This window comes from Panthera onca, chromosome B2 (genome assembly GCF_046562875.1).
Source record: "Panthera onca isolate mPanOnc1 chromosome B2, mPanOnc1 haplotype 2, whole genome shotgun sequence".
Taxonomy (NCBI): domain Eukaryota; kingdom Metazoa; phylum Chordata; class Mammalia; order Carnivora; family Felidae; genus Panthera; species Panthera onca.
The window spans coordinates 40,587,975-40,608,761 of record NC_138343.1 but is presented as its reverse complement, the minus strand read 5'-3'; the positions used below and the strand labels follow the sequence as shown (position 1 = coordinate 40,608,761).

Sequence of the window (20,787 nt, the reverse complement as noted above, 5' to 3'; positions counted from 1 at the left end):
TTATTTACCAGCTATGTAATTCAGGACTGATAGTTAACCTGCTGGAGTGTTTCCACATCTGTCAACTGGAAAATTTCTGCCTACGGTAAAGCTGCCTAAGACACCACCAACACTACAGAGTTATTATTAGATTAATAAAATTTCTGTGTCACACCTGAGTGGCAGTCATTAAGGGGGAGGAGAGGATCTAGCTTTGAATGACTTACCTGGATCCTGAATGAATTTACTCCTGTTTTTTGATAATACAGTTGATCTTTGAACAAATGCTGCCAGGACCATTGCCTTGCTTTCCACCTTCACCTCTTGCTCCTCTTGACACAATATACAGGTAACAAACTGTCTCTGTTCAGGGACCTGAGTTTGTGCTGGGCCCAATGCTGTAAGTGTCGTATCTGAAACCATAGGGCTGCAATAAAAAGTGTACGAGTTTCATCAATGAGCCTAAGAAGTTTCCATTTAATCATAAAACAGTGGACTCCAGATAGGTACATATTCCACACATGTGGTTTTGATGATCTGAGCGGCAGAAGTCTTTCACATAGATCAAACCATCTCCTGTAATCCTCACAGCAATCCAATATGCAACACAGAAGCCAGACACTCACTTAACTGACCCTAGTGCACTCATTCTTTTATGACTGTCAAGGGTGTTCTGTGTGACCCATCATCCTGAGCAGAAACATGGTATCTATAGTCAGATATATATGTATAAACATATCAATAAATTCAAATTCTAAGAGTAATTCCTATAATTGGAAGCTGTAAAATTTACCTACCAACCCTTCTAAATTACTTCAGGGTTCAAAGTGTACTTCTTTAAAAAAAAAAAAAAAAAAAAAAAAAAAATATATATATATATATATATATATATATATATACATACACACATATATATATTATGTTTATTTATTTATTTAAAAAAATTTAAAAAAAAAATGTTTATTTATTTTTGAGACAGAGAGAGACACAGCATGAGCAGGGAAGGGGCAGAGAGAGGGAGACACAGAATGTGAAGCAGGCTCCAGGCTCTGAGCTGTCAGCACAGAGCCCGACGCGGGGCTCGAACTCACGAACTGTGAGATCATGACCTGAGCCGAAGTCGGACGCTCAACCGACTGAGCCACCCAGGCGCCCCTATTTTATGTTTATTTTTGAGAGAGTGTACAAGCGGGAGAGGGGCAGAGAGAGAGGGAGACACAGAATCCAAAGCAGGCTCCAGGCTCCAAGCTGTCAGCACAGAGCCTGAGCAGGGCCCGAACCCACGAACCACGAGATCATGACCTGAGCTGAAGTCAGACGCTTAACCAACTGAGCCACCCAGGCGCCTCAAAAATATACTTCTAAGGAAGAAAAGCAACATCTTTTCTAGTTGAGAAACCAATGGTCAAGAGATTAAAAAATGTTGATTATTTTTTACCTATTATCAAGAACAGCGGAGGCAGAGGCATCCAGTTCTAAAGTCTGCTGAAAGAGTTCTTTGTTCTCATCAATAAAGTGCCGTTGCATCTCAGACATCTGGGCCATGATCTTTTCTCTGCGGAGCCTGGCAATCTCGGCTTTTCTCTTCCTCTCAGCTTTGTCTTTGTCTCTTGAACTCTGAAATTATGCTTCATTTAATTAGACCATTAGATGCTAAATGCACATTTTTACCCCAAGGGAGAACTATCTTTATTGTAAATACTGGTTAAAAACTATTTTATAATCTCATTTATCTAAACAAGAGAAAAGATTTTTTTAACCTGTTAAAAAAAAGGCAGAGCAAAAAAAATTGCTACAATAAATAAAGATAAACAAATAGTGGCACGTTTCTTGGAATTCACATTTTTTGTGAATATCAACTACCAACTTATTGCAGACAAATTAAATTACTTATAGTGAACTTGCTACAATGCTGCAGTAGGACCACATGCTGCCTCTTATACCTCCTCCATTATGGTTCCTTCAGTCTCTGCCACGGGACTGGTGGACGAACTCTCTCTCATCTTCTTAATAGCATTAAAAGTCTATGACAAAAAGGATCAGTTATTTGGAAGCTATGAGATATTATCAAAATTTAAAGATAACAAACACTGAATGTTTCTTGCAAAAAAGCAGAGCGATGCAGGAAATTTTACCTTTAATATCCACCTAATCATGTCTTTGTGGACGTCTAGGTAGGGAGCGTTCTGTAGTGTTTCCAGCATAGCCAGTATGCTAGGAGAGTTGTTTGGGGCTTCACCAGGTTCTAAGGCAGAAAAAAGAAAACTCACGATAACAACAGCTACCACTTCACAGTGCTTATTACTGTGCATGAGAAGATAAATAAAGTTGCTTATAACATCATCTGCCCATCATTTAATTACAGCTCTGCTTTTTAGAGATTTTCAATATTTCTTAAAAATGTAATATATCTGTACTTTTCAAACAAATTGTTAACTAGAATGCTTTCATCATTCAAAACGGACATCTTACACCAAATGATTATTTTAACATAGCTTTTAGCAAGATTAAATAAAAACCCAGCTGAAAGGACTACCTCAGATTTTACAAAGTCTAAGAAAAGAGCTGGATTACAGGTGTGTGTGTGTGTGTGTGTGTGTGTGTGTGTAAAAATATATCAATGTGTTTTGGTCTTTTAATAAAACCTAGATTCAAAATAAAATCCATTTCTCTCTCTGTAAGTTATTTTTTATTTGAGGGAAAGACATACATGTCAAGTCCATAATCTCAAGAGTATACTTAATCTAATGTTAGCTGATTTAGTTTTATAGTCAGAAATGTCCAGTTCTTGATTTTCTTTAAGTGCTGCCATTTAGGCAAAATATTCCTAGGAGGGGAAGAGACTAAACTATGCGCTCTTTAATATTCTTTCAGATCTAAAGTTCTGTGGCTATAGTTTAGGGATTTGACTCTAAACAGTGTGGTTTCTTTTTTTAATTTTTTTTTTTAACGTATATTATTTTTGAGACAGAGAGAGACAGAGCATGAACAGGGGAGGGTCAGAGAGCGAGGGAGACTCAGAATCTGAAACAAGCTCCAGGCTCTGAGCCGTCAGCACAGAGCCTGACGCGGGGCCAGAACTCACGGACTGTGAGATCATGACCTGAGCCGAAGTCGGACACTTAACCGACTGAGCCACCCAGGCGCCCCTAAACAGTGTGTTTTAATTATATAAAATGTTTAAAGAAAAATATAAGGAGGGGCGCCTGGGTGGCTCAGTTGGTTAAGCGCCCGACTTTGGCTCAGGTCATGATCTCGTGGTTCATGGGTTCGAACCCCGTGTCGGGCTCTGTGCTGACAGCTGAGAGCCTGGAGCCTGCTTTGGATTCTGTGTCTCCCTCTCTCTCTGTATCTCTCCTGCTCACGCTATGTCTCTCTCTCTCTCAAAAATAAATAAAAACATTTAAAAAAATTTAAAGAGAAATATAAAGAATGTTCAGAGAAAATGATGATTATTGAAAAGAAAGACAAAAAGAGAAACAGAATCTGAGATTGTATAGTGATGAGTGGATGAAATTAGGGAGTTTTCTGTGTGGTTATCCTGAAGTAAGAAAAAAAAAGACGGCACAAGATACAATGCTAATCCATAGAAAGAAATACTGACAGAGAAAAGAATAGGGAAAGGCTGGCACCTAACAACATAGTCTTCAGTGGGGAAAGGCAGTTTCCTGTCTTCCTCCCACTTTCCTGGATGAGGGCAAAAGGGGAAAAATAGAGAACTAGCAGCAAATAAGACCACTCCTGTCATAACACCTACTGTCACTCTCAGGATACCACCACAAATTCTTTAAAATACCTCAGCAAATGGATGATTGTAGGTCTGGGGCAGGGAAAGCACAAATGCGCCTGGGGCATCTTTTGTGCCAGAAAGCAATGTGGTGCGCAAATACTAATGGGCTTGGGTCAAAAGAACAGTGAAGCCAATTGAATAGATTCCCAGTGACCAAGATTGGCAGTTTAAGCTTCAAAAAGAAACTATTTTAAAAAGGAAATCTTGATATGTGACTATAAAACACTGAATAAATAAAAATCAAAGAGTAGTATTTTTTTCTTTTTTTAGAGAGAGAAAATGAGCATGTGAGCAGGGGAGAGGGGCAAAGGGAGAGAGGGAAAGAGACTCTTAAGCAGACTCCACGCTCAGTGCGGAGCCCGACACGGGGCTCAATCCCAAAGCCCTGGGATCATGACCTGAGCTGAAATCAAGGTCAACAGACTGAACCACCCAGGTGCCCTCCAAGAGTAATATTAAAAACCAAAAACACAACCATCCTAAGCAAACAAAAAAGATTTACAGTTGTCACCACTGAAGGCAACTTTAGACCAACTGCTTATTTTGAAAATCAGTAAAGGAAAACCTTTTCCTTAGAGAAGAAACACGATGGCTAAAACAAATGGTTTTAAAAAGTGTGCAAATATTAAAGTAAATATAGCAAAGTACTAATTACTGAATCTAAGTGGTAGGTACATGGATGTTTACTGTACCAACTCTTGCCTGTATGTTTAAAATTTTTAATAATAAAAAGCTAGTAAAGAGGTGCCTGGGTGGCTCAGTCAGTTAAGTGTCTGACTCTTGATTTTGGCACAGGTCATGATCTCAAGTTGGGGAGACTGAGCCCTGCGTTAGGCTCTATGCTGACAGTGTGGGGCCTGATTGGGATTCTCTCTCTCTCACTCCCTGCCCCTTCCCTCATGCACACCCTCTCTCAAAATAAATAAACATTAAAAAAAAAAAAAAAAAAGCTAGAAAAAAAGTCTCCTGGCCTTTGAGAAAAAAATCACATTACTTTATATAAAATGATACACTAATTCCCTATAGCACGTTTTCTTCTTTTCAGTGTCTTTATAAGGTAATAGCAATAATGTAGAAGTGAAATCCTGATAGCATACTTTGTGTTTTCAAAAGCATATGTGAGAATTTAAATGTATGCACTATATTGATTTCAAACTAAGGACTCCTCATTAAGGTTTTCAGTTTATAAATTAAAATTTATGTATTTTAAGTATGCACAGTCCCTAAGTATTTTTATGAATATATATCAGGATCTGATATAGTACCTTTAACACACAGATGAATACATACAGCCTCAGAAATTTGGATCCATTATAACCTGTTTAGAATTTACATGAGCAAATAAGAGGTTATATTCCATATTTAAAATCACTGGTATCTTGAATTAGTTTAGTAAAAAGTGTATATACATACTTGATATCTTCTGAGTGAAGGTAAATGTTACTACATGCTCTTCTGTGACACTGTCCAAATGCTGTTTTTCTTCCTGAAGTGCCATTCCAATTAAATGTAACACCTCAAATAAAATATTTTGTAACTTTTAGTAAATCAGAAACCAAGTACATATTTTTGTAAGAAATAACAAAAATGTTCATTATTGAGAAAAGATAAAGCAAACCACTGAAGACCAAGTGCAGTAAAAAAACAGGCTGAAGTACTAATTTTTATTAAATTCAAACTCTGACCAACCATTCATATAATATGTACTTTTCAGTTTTATGCTATCCCTATACTATGGTCTTAAAAAAATCTTCAAAGAATCTCAGTGGCCAAATAATTAGAGCTGAAAGCATCTATCATGTAATGAGCTAGTCTACAATACTCTCTAGTTAAATTTCTCTAAGGACTAAAAATCTTAATCATCTCAGAAAGACAGATACTTTTATTTCTAATGCCACGTAACTTATAATGATGTTAACAGTTCTTCTTTATATCTCGCAAAAAATTCCTTACCAGGCTTCTAAGAAAATATAAAATTACACGGAGTCTATTTGCATTTTTACTGCTCTTATCCTGCTCCTCAATTTTTGAAGGAGATGTATGTAGGGCGTCTGTTCGTTTCCCCACACAAAGAGCTACTGTGGCTGTTGGAGACTTGGATGAATTAGGTTAGCTTGAATGACACAAAGCAAATGTACACAAAAGGTAAATAGCCTTCACTCTTTTTTTTTCTCCATCATTTCCGACAAATCTTTTGCTCAGATAATACTGATGGTCTCTAGTAGACCATAGCTTTGTGCTTTTACGTTTTAAGCATATTTATAAATGGGAGGGGGGTATAAGTATACACACATCTTAGCCAATGAGATACTTGAGGCTGCTGAGACAATGGAAAGAAAAGTAGCTTTGGAAGAAGGCTCTGGAAGAATGCTCACTTTCATTTGTATCCTGGCTTCACTGCTTTCAAGCTACATGGCTTCAGGGAATCCCTCTGAGCCTAATTTCATCATCTTTAAAACGGAAAAAACCAGTTTCCCTTTAGAGTTCTGAAGATTGCAAATATTGTACGTAAAAGTACTTAGCACAGAATAAGGTACAGAGTAGGCTAAGTCTATTAACTGAATAATTACTATTATGTTATTTACTAATTGAGTGACACGCACAAGCTGACTGAATCTCACTGAAAACTGACTTGCTCATCTACATAATGGAAAAAGTTGTATCTACCCAAAAGGGATGTTGTGTGAATTCAATAAATAAATAATTCAAGAATGACTTACATCAAAGCTATAAAGTAAAATACCAACAAGGTTCTAGACATGTCACTTACTAGCTATAAGACCATTAGTCTGTGAGTTTCAATTTCTTCAACTGCAAAATACAGATACTGATGAACCCACGGGGGTTTTGAGGGAATTAAATAAAAAACACAGGTCAAAGATAACACATTATACAAACGTCAGAGTACTGCATAAACAAAGACATATCACCAACAATCAATGAGAAGCAGATAGGCCAACAAGAAAAGGGAACCACAACCATGTGGTACAAAAACATATCTGTCTGGCTATCATTTTCACTGTCAGACACAAAAAACAGTAATAATATTACTATATTTCAAATTAAGGTAACATGGCATTTTGTGCTAAGTTGTCTGTATATAGATATGGACAAGAATATTCTGGCTTTTACCAAAAACACACAGAAATATAAGTAATAAATGTCTTCAAACCTACCCTTTGCAGCATGGACTCAGACCAGGCATATCCATTATGTTCTACAGCCCACTGCAGTATTGTCCTCATGATGCACAACATCACATCTGACTGCAAAATGTTTACCAGACTTGCAAACAGAGGGCAAAATGGAGGCAGAACTGGAGGTGGAAGTGCTGCACAAATAAAGTTATTATTGGTTTCTTTGTAGAACATGTTTAAAAAAAAAAAAAAAAACAAAACCAAACAAACCTATCCCTGTATTAGATACTTTTGATAGGTCTTCATTCAAAGAATATCCACTAATACACGTTAAAACTATATTTTACCTTCTCAAGGTCAAATGCATAAAAACAGCTACAAAAATAGAAGCAGTACAGAGGAAAGCTTTGTTTTCCCTAGAAATGTCTTAGGATCTGAGACAAAATCAGTAACCCAAAGGTGACTCAGTACTAATTATTCCTATATTTGCATATTTATTAGCCTTGAATGTTCCCTCGGAAAGCATATATTTAAATCTTTCACTTCATCAAGGATAATCATTATAGTCGATAGAAAACGTTTAACAAGGAGAAGAGACTGACAAGAGAGTTTTAGAAAGATTAAAAGTACCTGTATCTTCCCTATTTTGTCTTTTCAATTTCCGTTGGGCTTCCTCTGCCTAATAAGAAAGGAAGACATTTGGACAGGGAATTAGCAATGCACAACCACCTAATACCCAAAACTACTAAGTTAGTCTTTGTCATATCATCTTCTGATTTCATTTTACTTATTTATTTACTTTATTATTTTTTTTTTGTTGGCGGGGGTGGGGGGAGAGGTGGAGGCGGAAAACTGAGGATCTGAAGCAGGCTCCATGCTAACAGCAGAGAGCCCAATGATGGGCTCGAACTCATGAACCATGAGATCATGATCTGAGCCGAAGTCAGATGCTTAACTGACTAAGCCATCCAGGTGCCTCTCATCTTCTGATTTTAGAAGAGATTTACCCTTAGTTTTATATATAGTCCCCCCCTCCCCACACCGACACATCAAGGTTATTTTTTTTCCCCACTAACCATCCCCCCCACCCCCCAAACCCCAAGGAGTTCTTTCTTATTTTAAAAAGCAGGGGAAACATATACAAACCAAAACCAAAAAAGTTATTTGGGTCTGAGCTCTGCAACACGCATCTAAAAGTAAACAAAAGCTTCATGTTCAAGTTTAATTAACGGCATCTACTGAAAAAGTATTTTAAGAGTAGACTGCTAAAAGACAAAATTTGACTAAGACTCATGAGGAAAATTCCATAAATTTCTATGGGAAAACATGTTAAGTAGTAGCAATTCTGAAATGAACATAAAATGGCTTAACTGACTATTACATAGGTTGACAATCTGTCTTCAAAAGCCAGTAAAATACAATTACATATGTGTGGTTATGTATATAATTATATAGATCTTATGTATGTAGCATACATGGGGAGGGGGAACCCAAAATGTTAGGAAGTGATATTTTAGGTAATCTATACTTTCCTTCATTATACTTTGTATATTTTTCAAATTTCCTATAATAAAAATGTATCCTTTTTCAATCTCTGAAAAGCAGTAAAAGTTGTTTAGGAAAAACAAAGAAACACAGCTCTTCCTCAGTACACTTTTAATTTTCCCAATTACCTTGGACTGCTCTGCCCTTGAAAAGTGATAGAAATACAAATTGAACTCTTTGGCGCACTCTGGTTTCAGTTCGTACATGCCTCGTCCTGTTAATCCAGGTTTTCTACGGAAAAAAAGTCCTTAAAATATTATTACTAAAGTCATACACTAATTTATGACACAAGCTTAGATAACAGAATAAAAAAATCAAAGCTCTCATTTACTTCTGGTGGATGTAAGCTGTTACTATTTTCTATGGGTTACTTTGGCAATCTACAGCAAAGCTCTATGTACATCATTTTGCCCGACACATCCACTTTGAATTAATCCTAACTGGACAGGTGAATGTGATGGTCATTGTAGTGACAATTCAAAGTCTAACTATAGGGAATAGGTTATGCACATTACGACACCTCTAAACAGTTGAACATCACTAAAAGTAATAATAATTTTTAAATTTTGACATATATAAGATATCTCTGATAAGTTCTACTTATCAGAGTAGAAGTGGAAAAAAGTAGGTACAATTTTAAGGTTTAGAGAATCTTTTATATATATATATGTGTATATATATATATATATATATATATATACACCTTTTATATATATTATATATATATTTCTGTATTTTCTCTAAAAGCAAGTGTTGTATCATTTAATTTAATTTAATTTAATTTAATTTAATTTAATTTTAGTCTTCACACCCAGTGCAGAACCCAATGCAGGGCTTGAACTCATGACCCCAAGATCAAGACCTGAGCTGAGATCAAGAGTCAATGTTTAACTGGCTGAGCCACCCAGATGTCCCCATATATTGTATCTTTATAATCAACAAAAATAAAGACATTACTGTTGGGGTGGGAGCAAGGAAAAAGCAGCATTGAGAAGCTGCCTCAACAACCTTAGTGGGGATAAACTGGTTTACTGACTGGGCAATGCACTGGAAGAGTGAAGGCAGTATTCAAAGGCCATCCCATAACTTAGGAGGCACATTCAAATGAAAACGAAGAAAGCAGTTTTAAGAAAGCTCAATGCACTGCCTTAGGTCATCTGTTCAGTTTAATGTCAATTATTCTGAAACTATCAGCTATGAACACTGGTTCTGAGCACAGCGAACATTCTCATAAATCAATTTTAGTTACTGAGTGAAGAGCTAGATCAGAAGAGTGAAAGGACAGTGAGAAATCTAGTTCAGAATTATGTATCTGAAAAGGCTGTCACTCTCTGAAGGCAACAATTTCATTCTCAGTTCCATCAAAGGAAACGCCAAGAAAAATTAATATATTAAAAACAACTGAACTGGAAACAACAGGAAGTAAACTCACTTGAAATGCGCAACTGCTTCAATTACGCTCTCCATGCCAGTCTCCTTGTTCTCCTAACAGTATGAGAAACAAGTGTGTTTCATGTTAATTGTGTATCTGCTAGCACTTTAAACATTGTGCTTTTCTCTCTCTCTTTTTTAACTTTTATTTTTGAGAGAGTGAGACAGAACGTGAGCAACGAGGGGCAGAGAGAGAGAGGGAGACACAGAAGCAGGGTCCAGGCTCTGAGCTGTCAGCACAGAGTCCAATGCAGGGCTCAAACCCACAAACCATGAGATCGTGACCTGAGCTGAAGCTGGATGCTTAACCCACTGAGCCACCCAGGTGCCCCTGTGCTGTTCTCTTCTTAAGCCTTACACAGCAACTCTATGAAGCGGCTATACTATTATCCCAGTTTTTATAGCCGAGGATTCCATAGTAAACATAATTATTAATACATAACAAGGGAAATTTAGTTGATAAGCTAACATTCATTCAAACTCATACAGTTAAAAATAAGTCACTATCCTACGGTTTCAAGGTGACAGCTTTCAAAAGGAATTAACTTAAAAGCACAAAGTACACATAACATTTAAAATTTACGTAAGATATTTAGCATTTCGTGAAGGTTACACTAATTTCTTATCTATTTTTGGTAAAACAGCATTTCCGAAATCATATCCTATTCATAACAAGATGTAAATAGGAATTCTAATTAAAGAATTCTCTGGTCAAAAATGTTTGGCAAATATAGTTGCCATTACTTTGTACAAGATGTATTTTAAAATGCTGTTTTAAATTGTATTCTTCTTTATTCTAAAGTCGAAGTGAAACTGTAATCGCTTTCTCATCTAGCAACTCAGGATTCGTTTCCTGTATTAAAAAAGCACAAGTAATTTTTATCCTGACTAGATATCTAGTGGTATTAAGAAATTATTAATTATTGTTCTTTTAGGTGTGATCGTGGCATACGGATAGACAAGTTTTCCTAAAAGTCCTTTTGGACCAGTTTCTCCATGTTGGCCCTGACATCTAGAGCAGACAATTCTTTGCTATGGGGGTTCTGTCCTGTGCATTGCAGGATATTCAGCTGCACCTCTGGCTTCTGCTCACTGGATGCCAGGAGCACCATACGACCCTGCCCTGAGTGGTGATCTGGCCAAATGTCTCGTGGGGGCAAAGTTGTCCCTGGCCGAGAACCATTGTTTTACACACATACAATTCTATTTATAGATGAAATGGTAAATCTGGTATTCTGGGCTTTTTGTTCGTTTGTTTTGTTTTGTTTTGTTTTGGTTAGAACAGCTCAGCAAAATAAAATTCTGGATTACTGTTGTACAACAGTACACCTACATCAAACAGGCCAAAAAAATAAATAAAACAGCACAGACAAAAAAGGAAAAAAATGAAATCTTTTACCTTTGGCCCTTTTAACCATCTCATACAAACCAACTACTTATAGTACAGCTAAGTACATACATAAAAAAAGTTACTGGAATGCTCGGAATTAAGACTGTTTGTTGTTGTTGTTGTTTCTGTTTGTTTTTTTTTTTTCAAAGTTTTTTTTTTCTCCTTTGGAATTATAACGAACATGGGTCCACCACAAGTAAAGTCAGAAGTAGAACAGAGAACACTCCAAAGGCTGGTTTGGTCATCTGAGATCATTAAAAATGGTTGACCCCTAACAATACATACAAAAAATATTAAATGTAAATAAAAAACACAAATGAATTTTCCTTTTTCAAGTACTTTTAAGAAAAAAACCAGGGCCTTGGAAGTTTTGACTCTTTTTTTTCCCTCCCCTGTTGCAAACTCACGCTGTGGTTTTGGTTGGATGGTGGAGAGCGTGTATGGTCATCTGTGGCTTAACTTGACATTCTTAACAAAATAATCCGGGGGTGGGAGGGGCAGGGATTCATGGTTGGGGTAAACATAAAACAAGACTAGTTGAAACTGGAGATGGGTTCTGTTATGTTTTCTATTTCTATAGATATTTGAAATTTTTCATAATGCAAAGTTTAAAGGAAGTATTACTATGAAACAAATAGGGGTTTAAATCCCAGAAGAATGACCATTAAGGTTGAAAGTTTTGATCTATGTTTCAAATTTGGGGAAACATTTTGAAAAGCCTCAAGGAAATAAGGACCACTCCTAACCATAAGTGTTGGTTATCTATCTGAAAAACCCTGTGGCTGAAAAATAGGTGGCCAAAGACCTTGAGATCCTAGAGGAGAAACAGTTATAATTAGCCTCTGAATGCCCGTGAACATTATTTTACATTCACTAGAAGGAAAAGAGATGGCTCCCTAAGAAGAGTTTTTGAATGCTTCAGAAGGAAAAAGCTCTGGAAAATTTCAGTTTGCTCAACACAGCCGGGCAGGTATTTTCTCACTTCCTTCTCCAATACACTAGGTTAAACATTACACCACCCATGGCAACTTTGTAGTAAAGACTCTATAACAAGCCCTTATCTACTGGATACATAAATTCAGTTCTCAAGACCAGGTTTACTTTTTTTTTTTTAATGTTTATTTATTTTGAGAGAGAGAGAGAGACACAGAGTGTGAGCGGGGGAGGGGCAGAGAGAGAAGAAGACAGAACCCGAAGCAGGGCCTAGGCTCTGAGCTGTCAGCACAGAGCCTAACGCGGGGCTCGAACTCATGAACCACGAGATCATGACCTGAACTGAAGTTGGACGTTCAACCGACTGAGCCACCAGGCGCCCCAAGACCAGGTTTACTTTTATTTAGCATCCTTATCTCTTCTAAGAATTCCCTGTAAGAGATTCTACTTCTATGCTCTTTTCTATCCCCCATCCCTAGTATTCTCTTTTTTTTTTCAGCATTAAAACATTTTTTTTAAAGTAATCTCTATGCCCAACATGGGGATCAAACCCATGACCCCAAGTTCAAGAGTCACATGCTCTGCAACTGAGCCAGCCAAGCACCCTTCTAATAATTTCTAGTAAGAGCGACTAGTAGGAGTTATACATGTCCTAGAACTGTAGTCTTTATCACTGGAAAAGGTATACAGAAGTAATCTCTACACACTAGCCTGACAGGGAGGGAAGAATTTCTAAATTTCTTTTTTAAGGTATAGGTACTTACATCTTCAGGTAAAGACTTCACCAGTTCACTATGAGCCATAGGTTTGATGCTTAATTGATGGATAATCTCTCGCTTAATTTCATCTGTAGCATTTACCTGTCCAACTCCAGGACTAAATCTCTCTCCTGTCAATGCAAAAGTACATATCCACACATTTAACATAACCAGCATACTTAAGCAGTATATACTTATAATTCATGCAACACAATATATTTTTCTTTCTATGCAATGGGAAGGTAGCAACTGGCTTGGCAACAAGCTAGGGTGAGAGCAGCTCTTAACCTCTGAGGCTCAGACACAACAAGTGAGTGCAGGGTTTGGGCAAAGGAGAGAAAACTCTGGTTGCTGTTTTGAAAGAATGGGATCAGAAGGCAGGAAGGAACTGGATGTAGTAGAAAAGTGGTACAGCAGTAGTTGAACCAGTAGCCTCGGAAACTGCTTTCCCGCCATGTGGCACATGGTAGCAGGGAGGGGAGCCTTCCTTTGTCCTTCTATCTAGTGGCAAATAAGATATCACCTCCTGACAGTAGCCAGGATTCTCTGTTCTACGAACTAACAGAGTCTAAAATAGCAGAGGAGGTGGGGAAGGTATAGGATAAAAGAATAGGAAAGATGGAGGTGACAAGACTGAAAATACAGGCAGTAAGAAAAGAAACCTGCATCTATTAGCCACATGTCTCTATTAATTTATTATTATTATTATTGTATCTAAAGCCAAGATAACAGTTTTGTGACACAAAACCATGGGAGGAAACATCCCTAAGATATAAAGTAACAGTAAATAGATCCTAAATATCCTATTCTTGCTTGCTCTTCTGTTTCCCTTCTTTCTCCTCAGACAAGGAGCCTTTCAGATAATTCTACTTCAGTGGGTCTACTCTCTTGTTCCAAATTGCCACAGGACCATCACTCTCGGTGCTACGGTAACCAGAGGGGAGAAAGACGTGGATGCTCTAACCTTCCCCCCAAACTGAAGAACCGCTCAACTAAAAGAAACATAGCTCAGAAATTCTGAACTATTTGCCACCACAAAAGCCAATGTAATTTATAAAGGTCGCAAACAATCCAAACTTACCAACAAGCATTATGATGAGGTATAGCATTTCTTCTATTAGAGTATTATTTTGCTGAACTACATCCTGTAGCAAGTGGGGGGAGAGAAAGTTCAGAGATAAGAATACCAGTAGTGTATTATCTCAGGTGATGAATGTACCCCAAAAGAATGGAAGATACTTCTTTAAATGAGGCTTATAAACGGGCTTATAAAACATGCTCTTACCTTATGGGTAATCTCTGAGCTAAATCTCTTCCCATAGTCTGGAGTACTGAAAATCTGATAAAGTTCAAAGCGGCTGAGCATTATCATCAGGAAATGATTCGGATCCATCATAGAGACACCTGTCTTTTTTTTTTTTTTTTTAATGTTTGAGATAAAGGAAAAGAGGGAGGTCAAAAGGGTTACTAAATAATTAGTGAAAGATATTTTGGGTTGCATAGGTGAAAACAGCTTAGTCACCAATCCCAATACAAGATGAAAACCCATTTAGCCCAATTCCCTACTTGTGGAAGCTACAAGTGTGGACAAGAATCTAAGTTGGTAAAACAAAATGAAATAGAAACAAAACAACCCTCCCCTAAACCAACACATCAGAGTAACATGGACTATAGGTTCTCTTTCCTTTTAACGCTTTGAATTACTTGCAACCCCATGAATTCAGTTCTTAAGTTTTATTTCAGCATTCTCCTGTCACCGTCTAGTATGTGGACTCAGAGAGAAATGTGATATGGCAATTAAGCTTCTAGTACTTTTTATATACATGATATTAGACTGTTACCAAGAACTCTCAAACTAATTTTTGCTGATAAAAACTATACTAACTGAAGTAACAGCTTTTAAGTATTAGTTTAATTCTCCTTTAATTTCATCTGTATAAATTCTAAATCAACTTGGATTTTAATTTATTTTGAACCAATCATTTTTGGAATTTATATTCCATAACTTTTCTATAATTTTTCAATCCACAGCAATAATATGGAAAAACTACTATGTGATAAGTATTGTGCTATGCACAACAGACAAACAGGGACTAAGATATAGTTGCCATGATTTAGTGGAGGGGACAAAAAGTAAATAGGCAACCACAATCCAGAGCTATGAAAGCTACGCTGGGGATGAGCACCATGCTATGGGCCTTCCCAAATGGGATACGTAGCCACATTATTGTGTGTCTGCAATGGCTTTCTGGAGAAAGTGACCCTGAACACTTAGACATGCAGGAAAACAAGTTACTAGGTAAATGGAAAAGGAAGGAGGTAGGGTGGGCAAACTAGGGAGCAAAAGAAAGAAATGTGCAGAGTTTAAGACTTAAGACAGAGCATGGCAATTTCAGAGAATTTTAAGAAAGGTCAGTTTTACAAGCCTTGGAAATCAAATCAGTTTAAGGGGGTTGGGGCTTTAAGGGGGTTGGGGACAATGAAAAAAGGACGGCTTTCAGGTTTCTGACTCTAACAACTATATACACTGTTGAACAATACACGCAAGATAGGAAACACAAGATAGGAGGAAGGTATGGAGGAAATAAGAGTAGTTTGAATATGTTAAATCTGAGATGTGTCCAGGAAATCTAGATGAAAATGTTCTACAGGCTCTTAGTCATATGAGTTTGGAGCTCAGTAGACAAGGCTAGGCTAAAGTTACAGATTTGGAAGTAATCCTAAGTGACTGGGTTCTGTAGAAATAACAAGGAAAACAATTCCCAATGAACTGTAAGTTTAATGCTTTTAATTCATTACCTGAAGCATTACTATATCCTTGTCAAACATTTCACGCCTGCATTTCACATTATGGTAGTAATAAATCTAAAAAAAAAAAAATAATAATTACATTGGGCAAATAGGTTTTTATTTGTGCAGGTCCCTCCTCTCCCCAATCCCCAAGAGCACATGGGTTCAATGCAAGTGTGAATGTGTGTGTGTGCACACGCACCAACACACAATGTGGCTTCCTCAACAGTTAATGCTATCTTAGCAGAGATTAATTAATTAGAAATTTTGAGATTTCAGTGTTCACTGTATGGTTCACATTTTGCAGCTAACTTTCTGGTTCTCCCAAGAAAGTTACTTCTGTAAGGTTTATAGCTACGAAAAATGGGGGGAAAACCTTATCTATACCAAGACTTGATGAAGTCTAAAACTTAAAACCTCAATTTCAGAGCTAATTACTATAGAGCTTTTTTTGATTGAAGTAGAGTCGACACACAATGTTACATGAGTTTCAGGTGTACAAGACAGTGATCGGACAAGTCTACACGTTACGCTGTGCTCACAAGTATAGGTACCATCTGTCACCATATAACACTATTAAAATACCATTGACTCTATTCCCTATGCTGTGCCTCTCATCCTGACTCCAAAATTAGAAACCTATACCTCCCACTCAGCTTCACCCATTTTACCCATCCTCCGACTCCCTCCCCTCTGACAACCATCTAACAGAACTTTTACCACAATTTAAAGGGATGAAATCTGAATTATTATATTACATTTGTTGTTCTAAAAAATGATCTCAAGTTAAATATCAAGAAAATTAAGTTCATTTGTACTTTTGATATTGTTTCTTGACAAAATATGAATAAAAGTTCCAAGAAACATTTTGGTTTAACATTACATTTATCTTCTTGAACAATTTTAATATAGTTACTCAACTTTCAATGACTTAAGTATGTTGAAAATTACAACCTTCACAGAAGTCAAAGGAATGGATGAAAACTATTCATAAACTAAAAATACACTTACCTGGTTTACTAAAGAGAACCCATTTCTTCTCCACATTCCTGCATGTACTTGGGCACATAAAACAAGACATCTAAGAGGGTGTTCTATCAACATGGGTGGGCTAAGTTCACTCTGTAAAGACAAAAAATAAAACAAAAAAAAAATACTCAAAAATCTCAACTCTATAAAGAAGACTGGTTGATAGGGATGGAAACTTTATATAAAACAGTAGTTAAAATTACTCAAAGTATGTTCGTGTGACGGTTAATTTTATGTGTCAACTTGGATAGGCCATGGTACCGTTTTTGATTAACACCAGTTAATGTTGCTGTGACGGTATTTTGTAGACGTGATTAATTTTTAAATCAGTAGACTCTGAGTGAAGCAGATTACTCTCCATAATGTGGGTGGACCTCATCCAATTAGTTCAAGGCCTTAAGAGAAAACACAGGATGAAGAAATTCTGCTTCCAGATTGCCTTTGGTCCTCAGACTACATCAACTCTTCCTTGGGTCCTCAGCCTGCCATGCCAGACCGCCAGGCAGGCATATTTCACACTTGTCAGGCCCATAAGTGCATGAGCCAATTCCTTACAATAAATCCATTTTTTTTCTGTCCCTTTCTTTCTCCATACTTACATACCCATGTGCACATGCATGTGGATACACTCTTCCACTGGTTCTGTTTTTCTGGAGAACTCTTGTTTAATAAAGTTTGTTTCAAACTGATTTCAAATACATGGAACATAATACATAGGTATTTACTTTTAAATGTTAGTACTACTTACTAGAGGTAGTAGCTCTGGAAATTTATATGCCACTTCACTTTTGCTTAATAATACATGTAAACCTGCATGGAAGAATAAACAAAAAAGTATTTCTACAACTGCAAGTCACTTAGAAAAAAGTCCTAAATATTCACTCAACTTTGTATCTAACTTCTTTTCTCTTTTTCTTTGGGAACTTATCCCATTACAAATTAAGATAGAAAATGAATTGCATCCATAAATGAAGCTTTTTAATTGATATTCTAATGAACCTCTGGATCAAAGGCACATTTAGAACCACAGTCTTAATTACATGTACTGATATACACGGATGACATTTTATGGAGATAAATGTTAGACATACAAACACACAAAAGCAGTTATAGAACTATTAAAGCAATTTATATATGTTATGCCAACTTGAAGGGTCATGTTTCATTGGGCTATGGAGTCTGTTCCCATTTAAAGTATAGTAGGAGAGATCCTTCTGGCAAGTGAACAGGGAAACTGGTTCTGGGATTCATGGTCTGCGTGGGTCCTGATCTCAGAATTAAGTTCCCCAGAACTTCCAGTTTAAGATCAAAGCCTCTTAAATTCCTGACTGCAAAGGGCTGTTGTATAGCTCCACCTTAGTTAATTCTGTTACTTAAGAATTAATTATCCTGTTTATGTTGTCTAAACAGGGAATGGTTTTTATAATCTTATCAGTGGATGTTGGCCATGTGGGTCAAGCCTGGCTTAAGGCTTTTGTCACCCGAGAAGACCTACATTTTGAGTCTCATTCTGACACTCTGACACTCAACCTCCATTAGTACACACTCCAAGTTGTTCTTGAACTATTTTGTATGTGTGTCCTTAGCTCTTCAATTAGATTATAAGCATTCAGGCCAAGCTTTATCAACAGTGAGTAGAATGCTCAAAAATGTTCACTGAGAAGGTCTGAGAGCGGTAGACACCTAGGCAGAAATTAGTACATCTGAAGGGTACTATTTTCCTTGTGGGTAACTATCAGCATCAGCCTCCATCATACAACCAGATTTTTAAAGGCAGCAAAGATCAGCAGCTGAGCAGTAAACAGGACCAACGTTCCCGCACTCCAGCTGAATACTCTTCCACAACACCACGCTGTTACCTGCTCATATTGACTATCAACAGGTTCAGGATGCTCAAAGCACTCACAGAAACACAACTGGGCCTGAACAAGTTACAGAAATAAGAGATTTCTTCCCACAATCATAATTTCATACTAAGTGTTTTTTTGTTGTTCCATTTGTTTTTTTGGTTGTTGTTCCATTTGTTGTACTACCGATATCCAGGTGGCTAAGTTATCTTAAATCTTCACGACTTCCAGAAGACTATTCTAATGCTAGGCTCTAGCAGGAGGAAGATGGGATAATGGTCAGAACAATGAAAAATTGCTTTCAGAAAACAGGGATTATTAGTCCTGATCCCATGGACATTAAAAGAATAAAGGAATACCAGGAATGGCCCTATGCCCACAAATTTGATAACTTAGATGAAATGTACCCGTTTCTTGAAAAACACAAACTACCAAAACTCATACAAGGAGAAACAGATAACTAGAATTAACTTACATCCATTAAAGAAATGGAATCAGTAGTTAATAACCTTCCAAAAAAGAAAGTATCAGGTTCTTATGGCTTCACTGACGAACTCTACCAAACGTTTAAGGAAGAAATGGTATCAGTTCTCTACAATTTCTTACACACATACACACACGCACCCCACTTTCACGTCATATTAGGTTACTGAGCCATACACTTAAGATGAATTACAAATGCTGCAATGAGTAAAAATAGCTACCTTTAGAACTTCTTTCTACTCTCTCAGTTAAAAATGGAACTAAAGGGAACAACAGTATGTGAGCAGGATAAGATTTCCTACAATTAAAAAAAAAGAATCCCTGCAATCAAGAAATACAGAAGGAAGCTACACTGAAATGAGTCTGCAGAGATGGACGAATGTATATTCAAAGTTTTTGGTTGCTGCAAGGTGGCAGCCTCAAATATCGTACCAAATATAAATGACTTGTAAATCAACCACTCATGATTAAAAAACTATCCCTAAAAAGGTTATCAATAAATAAGCTTGGAGGGAGAGAAAAAAATTTGGGGGTGGTTTCAGTTTACCAGCAATCACTTAAGTGATACAGCAATTTGAATTTAACAACACAGACCTTGAATCTGGGTTGAGTTAAGCAGTAACAACAGGTGATTAAGTGCAGTGAAGAAGTCTGAAGGGGGCGCACCTGGGTGGCTCAGGTTAAGCCTCTAACTCTTGACTTCGGCTCATGTCATCATCTCATGGTTTGTGAGTTGAAGCTTTGCATTGGGCTCCGTGCTGACAGTGCAGAGCCTGCTTGGGATTCTCTCTCCCTCTGCCTCTCTGCCCTTCCCTCATGCATGTGTTCTCTCTCTCTCTCTCTCTCCCTCTCTCTCTCTCTCTCTCTCAAAAAAAAAAAAAAAGTCTGAAGAAGTGCTATGGTATGGTTGTTATAAAGATGGCTTCTGGTGCCAAACCACCTCACAATCCCCACTCTCTTTCTCGCCGCATAACATTAAGCAAGTCACCTCTGTGTCTCAGTCTTCCCATCCGTGAAGGAAATTCAATAACAATACCTACCTCACAGGCGGATGGTGATTAAGTCAATGCTTAGCAGACTCTCAGTATAATGTGTACTAAGTGCTCAATAAATATTAGTCACAAACAACAATTTAAAAAATGATTTCAGGGTCCTTTGGGGGGGGGGGGAAGGGGAGAAATGCTTTACCTGCAAGTAAGCGAGAAACTGGGAGGTGAATGCTAACTTTTTCTTGGGAAACACAGTATCTGATAGTTTCCACTGAATGTCCACAAATGCTTAACGTGATTGGCTGTTCACCATCAGTGAAACCACCATGACACTGCATCAATACAGCAAGGCATTTCTTGTAAGCTTCAATTAACACTTTTTCCTAAAAAAGAGGGTTTTCTGTAAGTTATTCAAAAGGCTGGGTTTCTACAACATTGAATAAGCACCTCAAATTCGACGAAGAGTAAGTACGTAAGTACCTCAAATATCAATATAGGCAACACCAAATTCAATCTTCCCTCCCCCAACTCTCCCTCTTCCAGTGCCCTGTCTCAGTGAATGACATCTCCATACAGCTGCGGAAATCTAGAAGTTATTCCAATACTCTCCTTTCCCTCATTTCCCACTGTCCAATCTATTCCCAAACCAGCAATTTCACCTTCTAAATTTCTCTCAAACCTGGCCA

The 20,787-nt window shown here is 37.3% G+C and overlaps 1 protein-coding gene across 11 annotated transcripts in view; it reads right to left on the bottom strand.

The window, feature by feature from the left end:
- Positions 1-20,787, bottom strand: part of UBR2 (ubiquitin protein ligase E3 component n-recognin 2) — a 123,860-nt gene that overhangs the window by 28,508 nt on the left and 74,565 nt on the right. For 7 of the 11 annotated variants that reach the window (XM_060614358.3, XM_060614365.3, XM_060614357.3 and 4 more), the window contains 16 exons: positions 20,301-20,484; positions 17,531-17,592; positions 16,765-16,875; positions 15,763-15,828; positions 14,249-14,371; positions 14,045-14,108; positions 12,970-13,094; positions 9,884-9,936; positions 8,580-8,682; positions 7,537-7,585; positions 6,946-7,100; positions 5,183-5,285; positions 2,115-2,224; positions 1,923-2,003; positions 1,418-1,596; positions 207-406 (listed from right to left, as the gene is read on the bottom strand). In XM_060614358.3, coding sequence (XP_060470341.1) covers positions 207-406; positions 1,418-1,596; positions 1,923-2,003; positions 2,115-2,224; positions 5,183-5,285; positions 6,946-7,100; positions 7,537-7,585; positions 8,580-8,682; positions 9,884-9,936; positions 12,970-13,094; positions 14,045-14,108; positions 14,249-14,371; positions 15,763-15,828; positions 16,765-16,875; positions 17,531-17,592; positions 20,301-20,484 — 1,768 coding nt within the window. Of the gene's footprint in view, positions 1-206; positions 407-1,417; positions 1,597-1,922; positions 2,004-2,114; positions 2,225-5,182; positions 5,286-6,945; positions 7,101-7,536; positions 7,586-8,579; positions 8,683-9,883; positions 9,937-11,378; positions 11,544-12,965; positions 13,095-14,044; positions 14,109-14,248; positions 14,372-15,762; positions 15,829-16,764; positions 16,876-17,530; positions 17,593-20,300; positions 20,485-20,787 lie in introns of those variants that run through there. The other 4 variants (XM_060614366.3, XM_060614367.3, XM_060614368.3 and 1 more) reach the window with 4 other exon arrangements.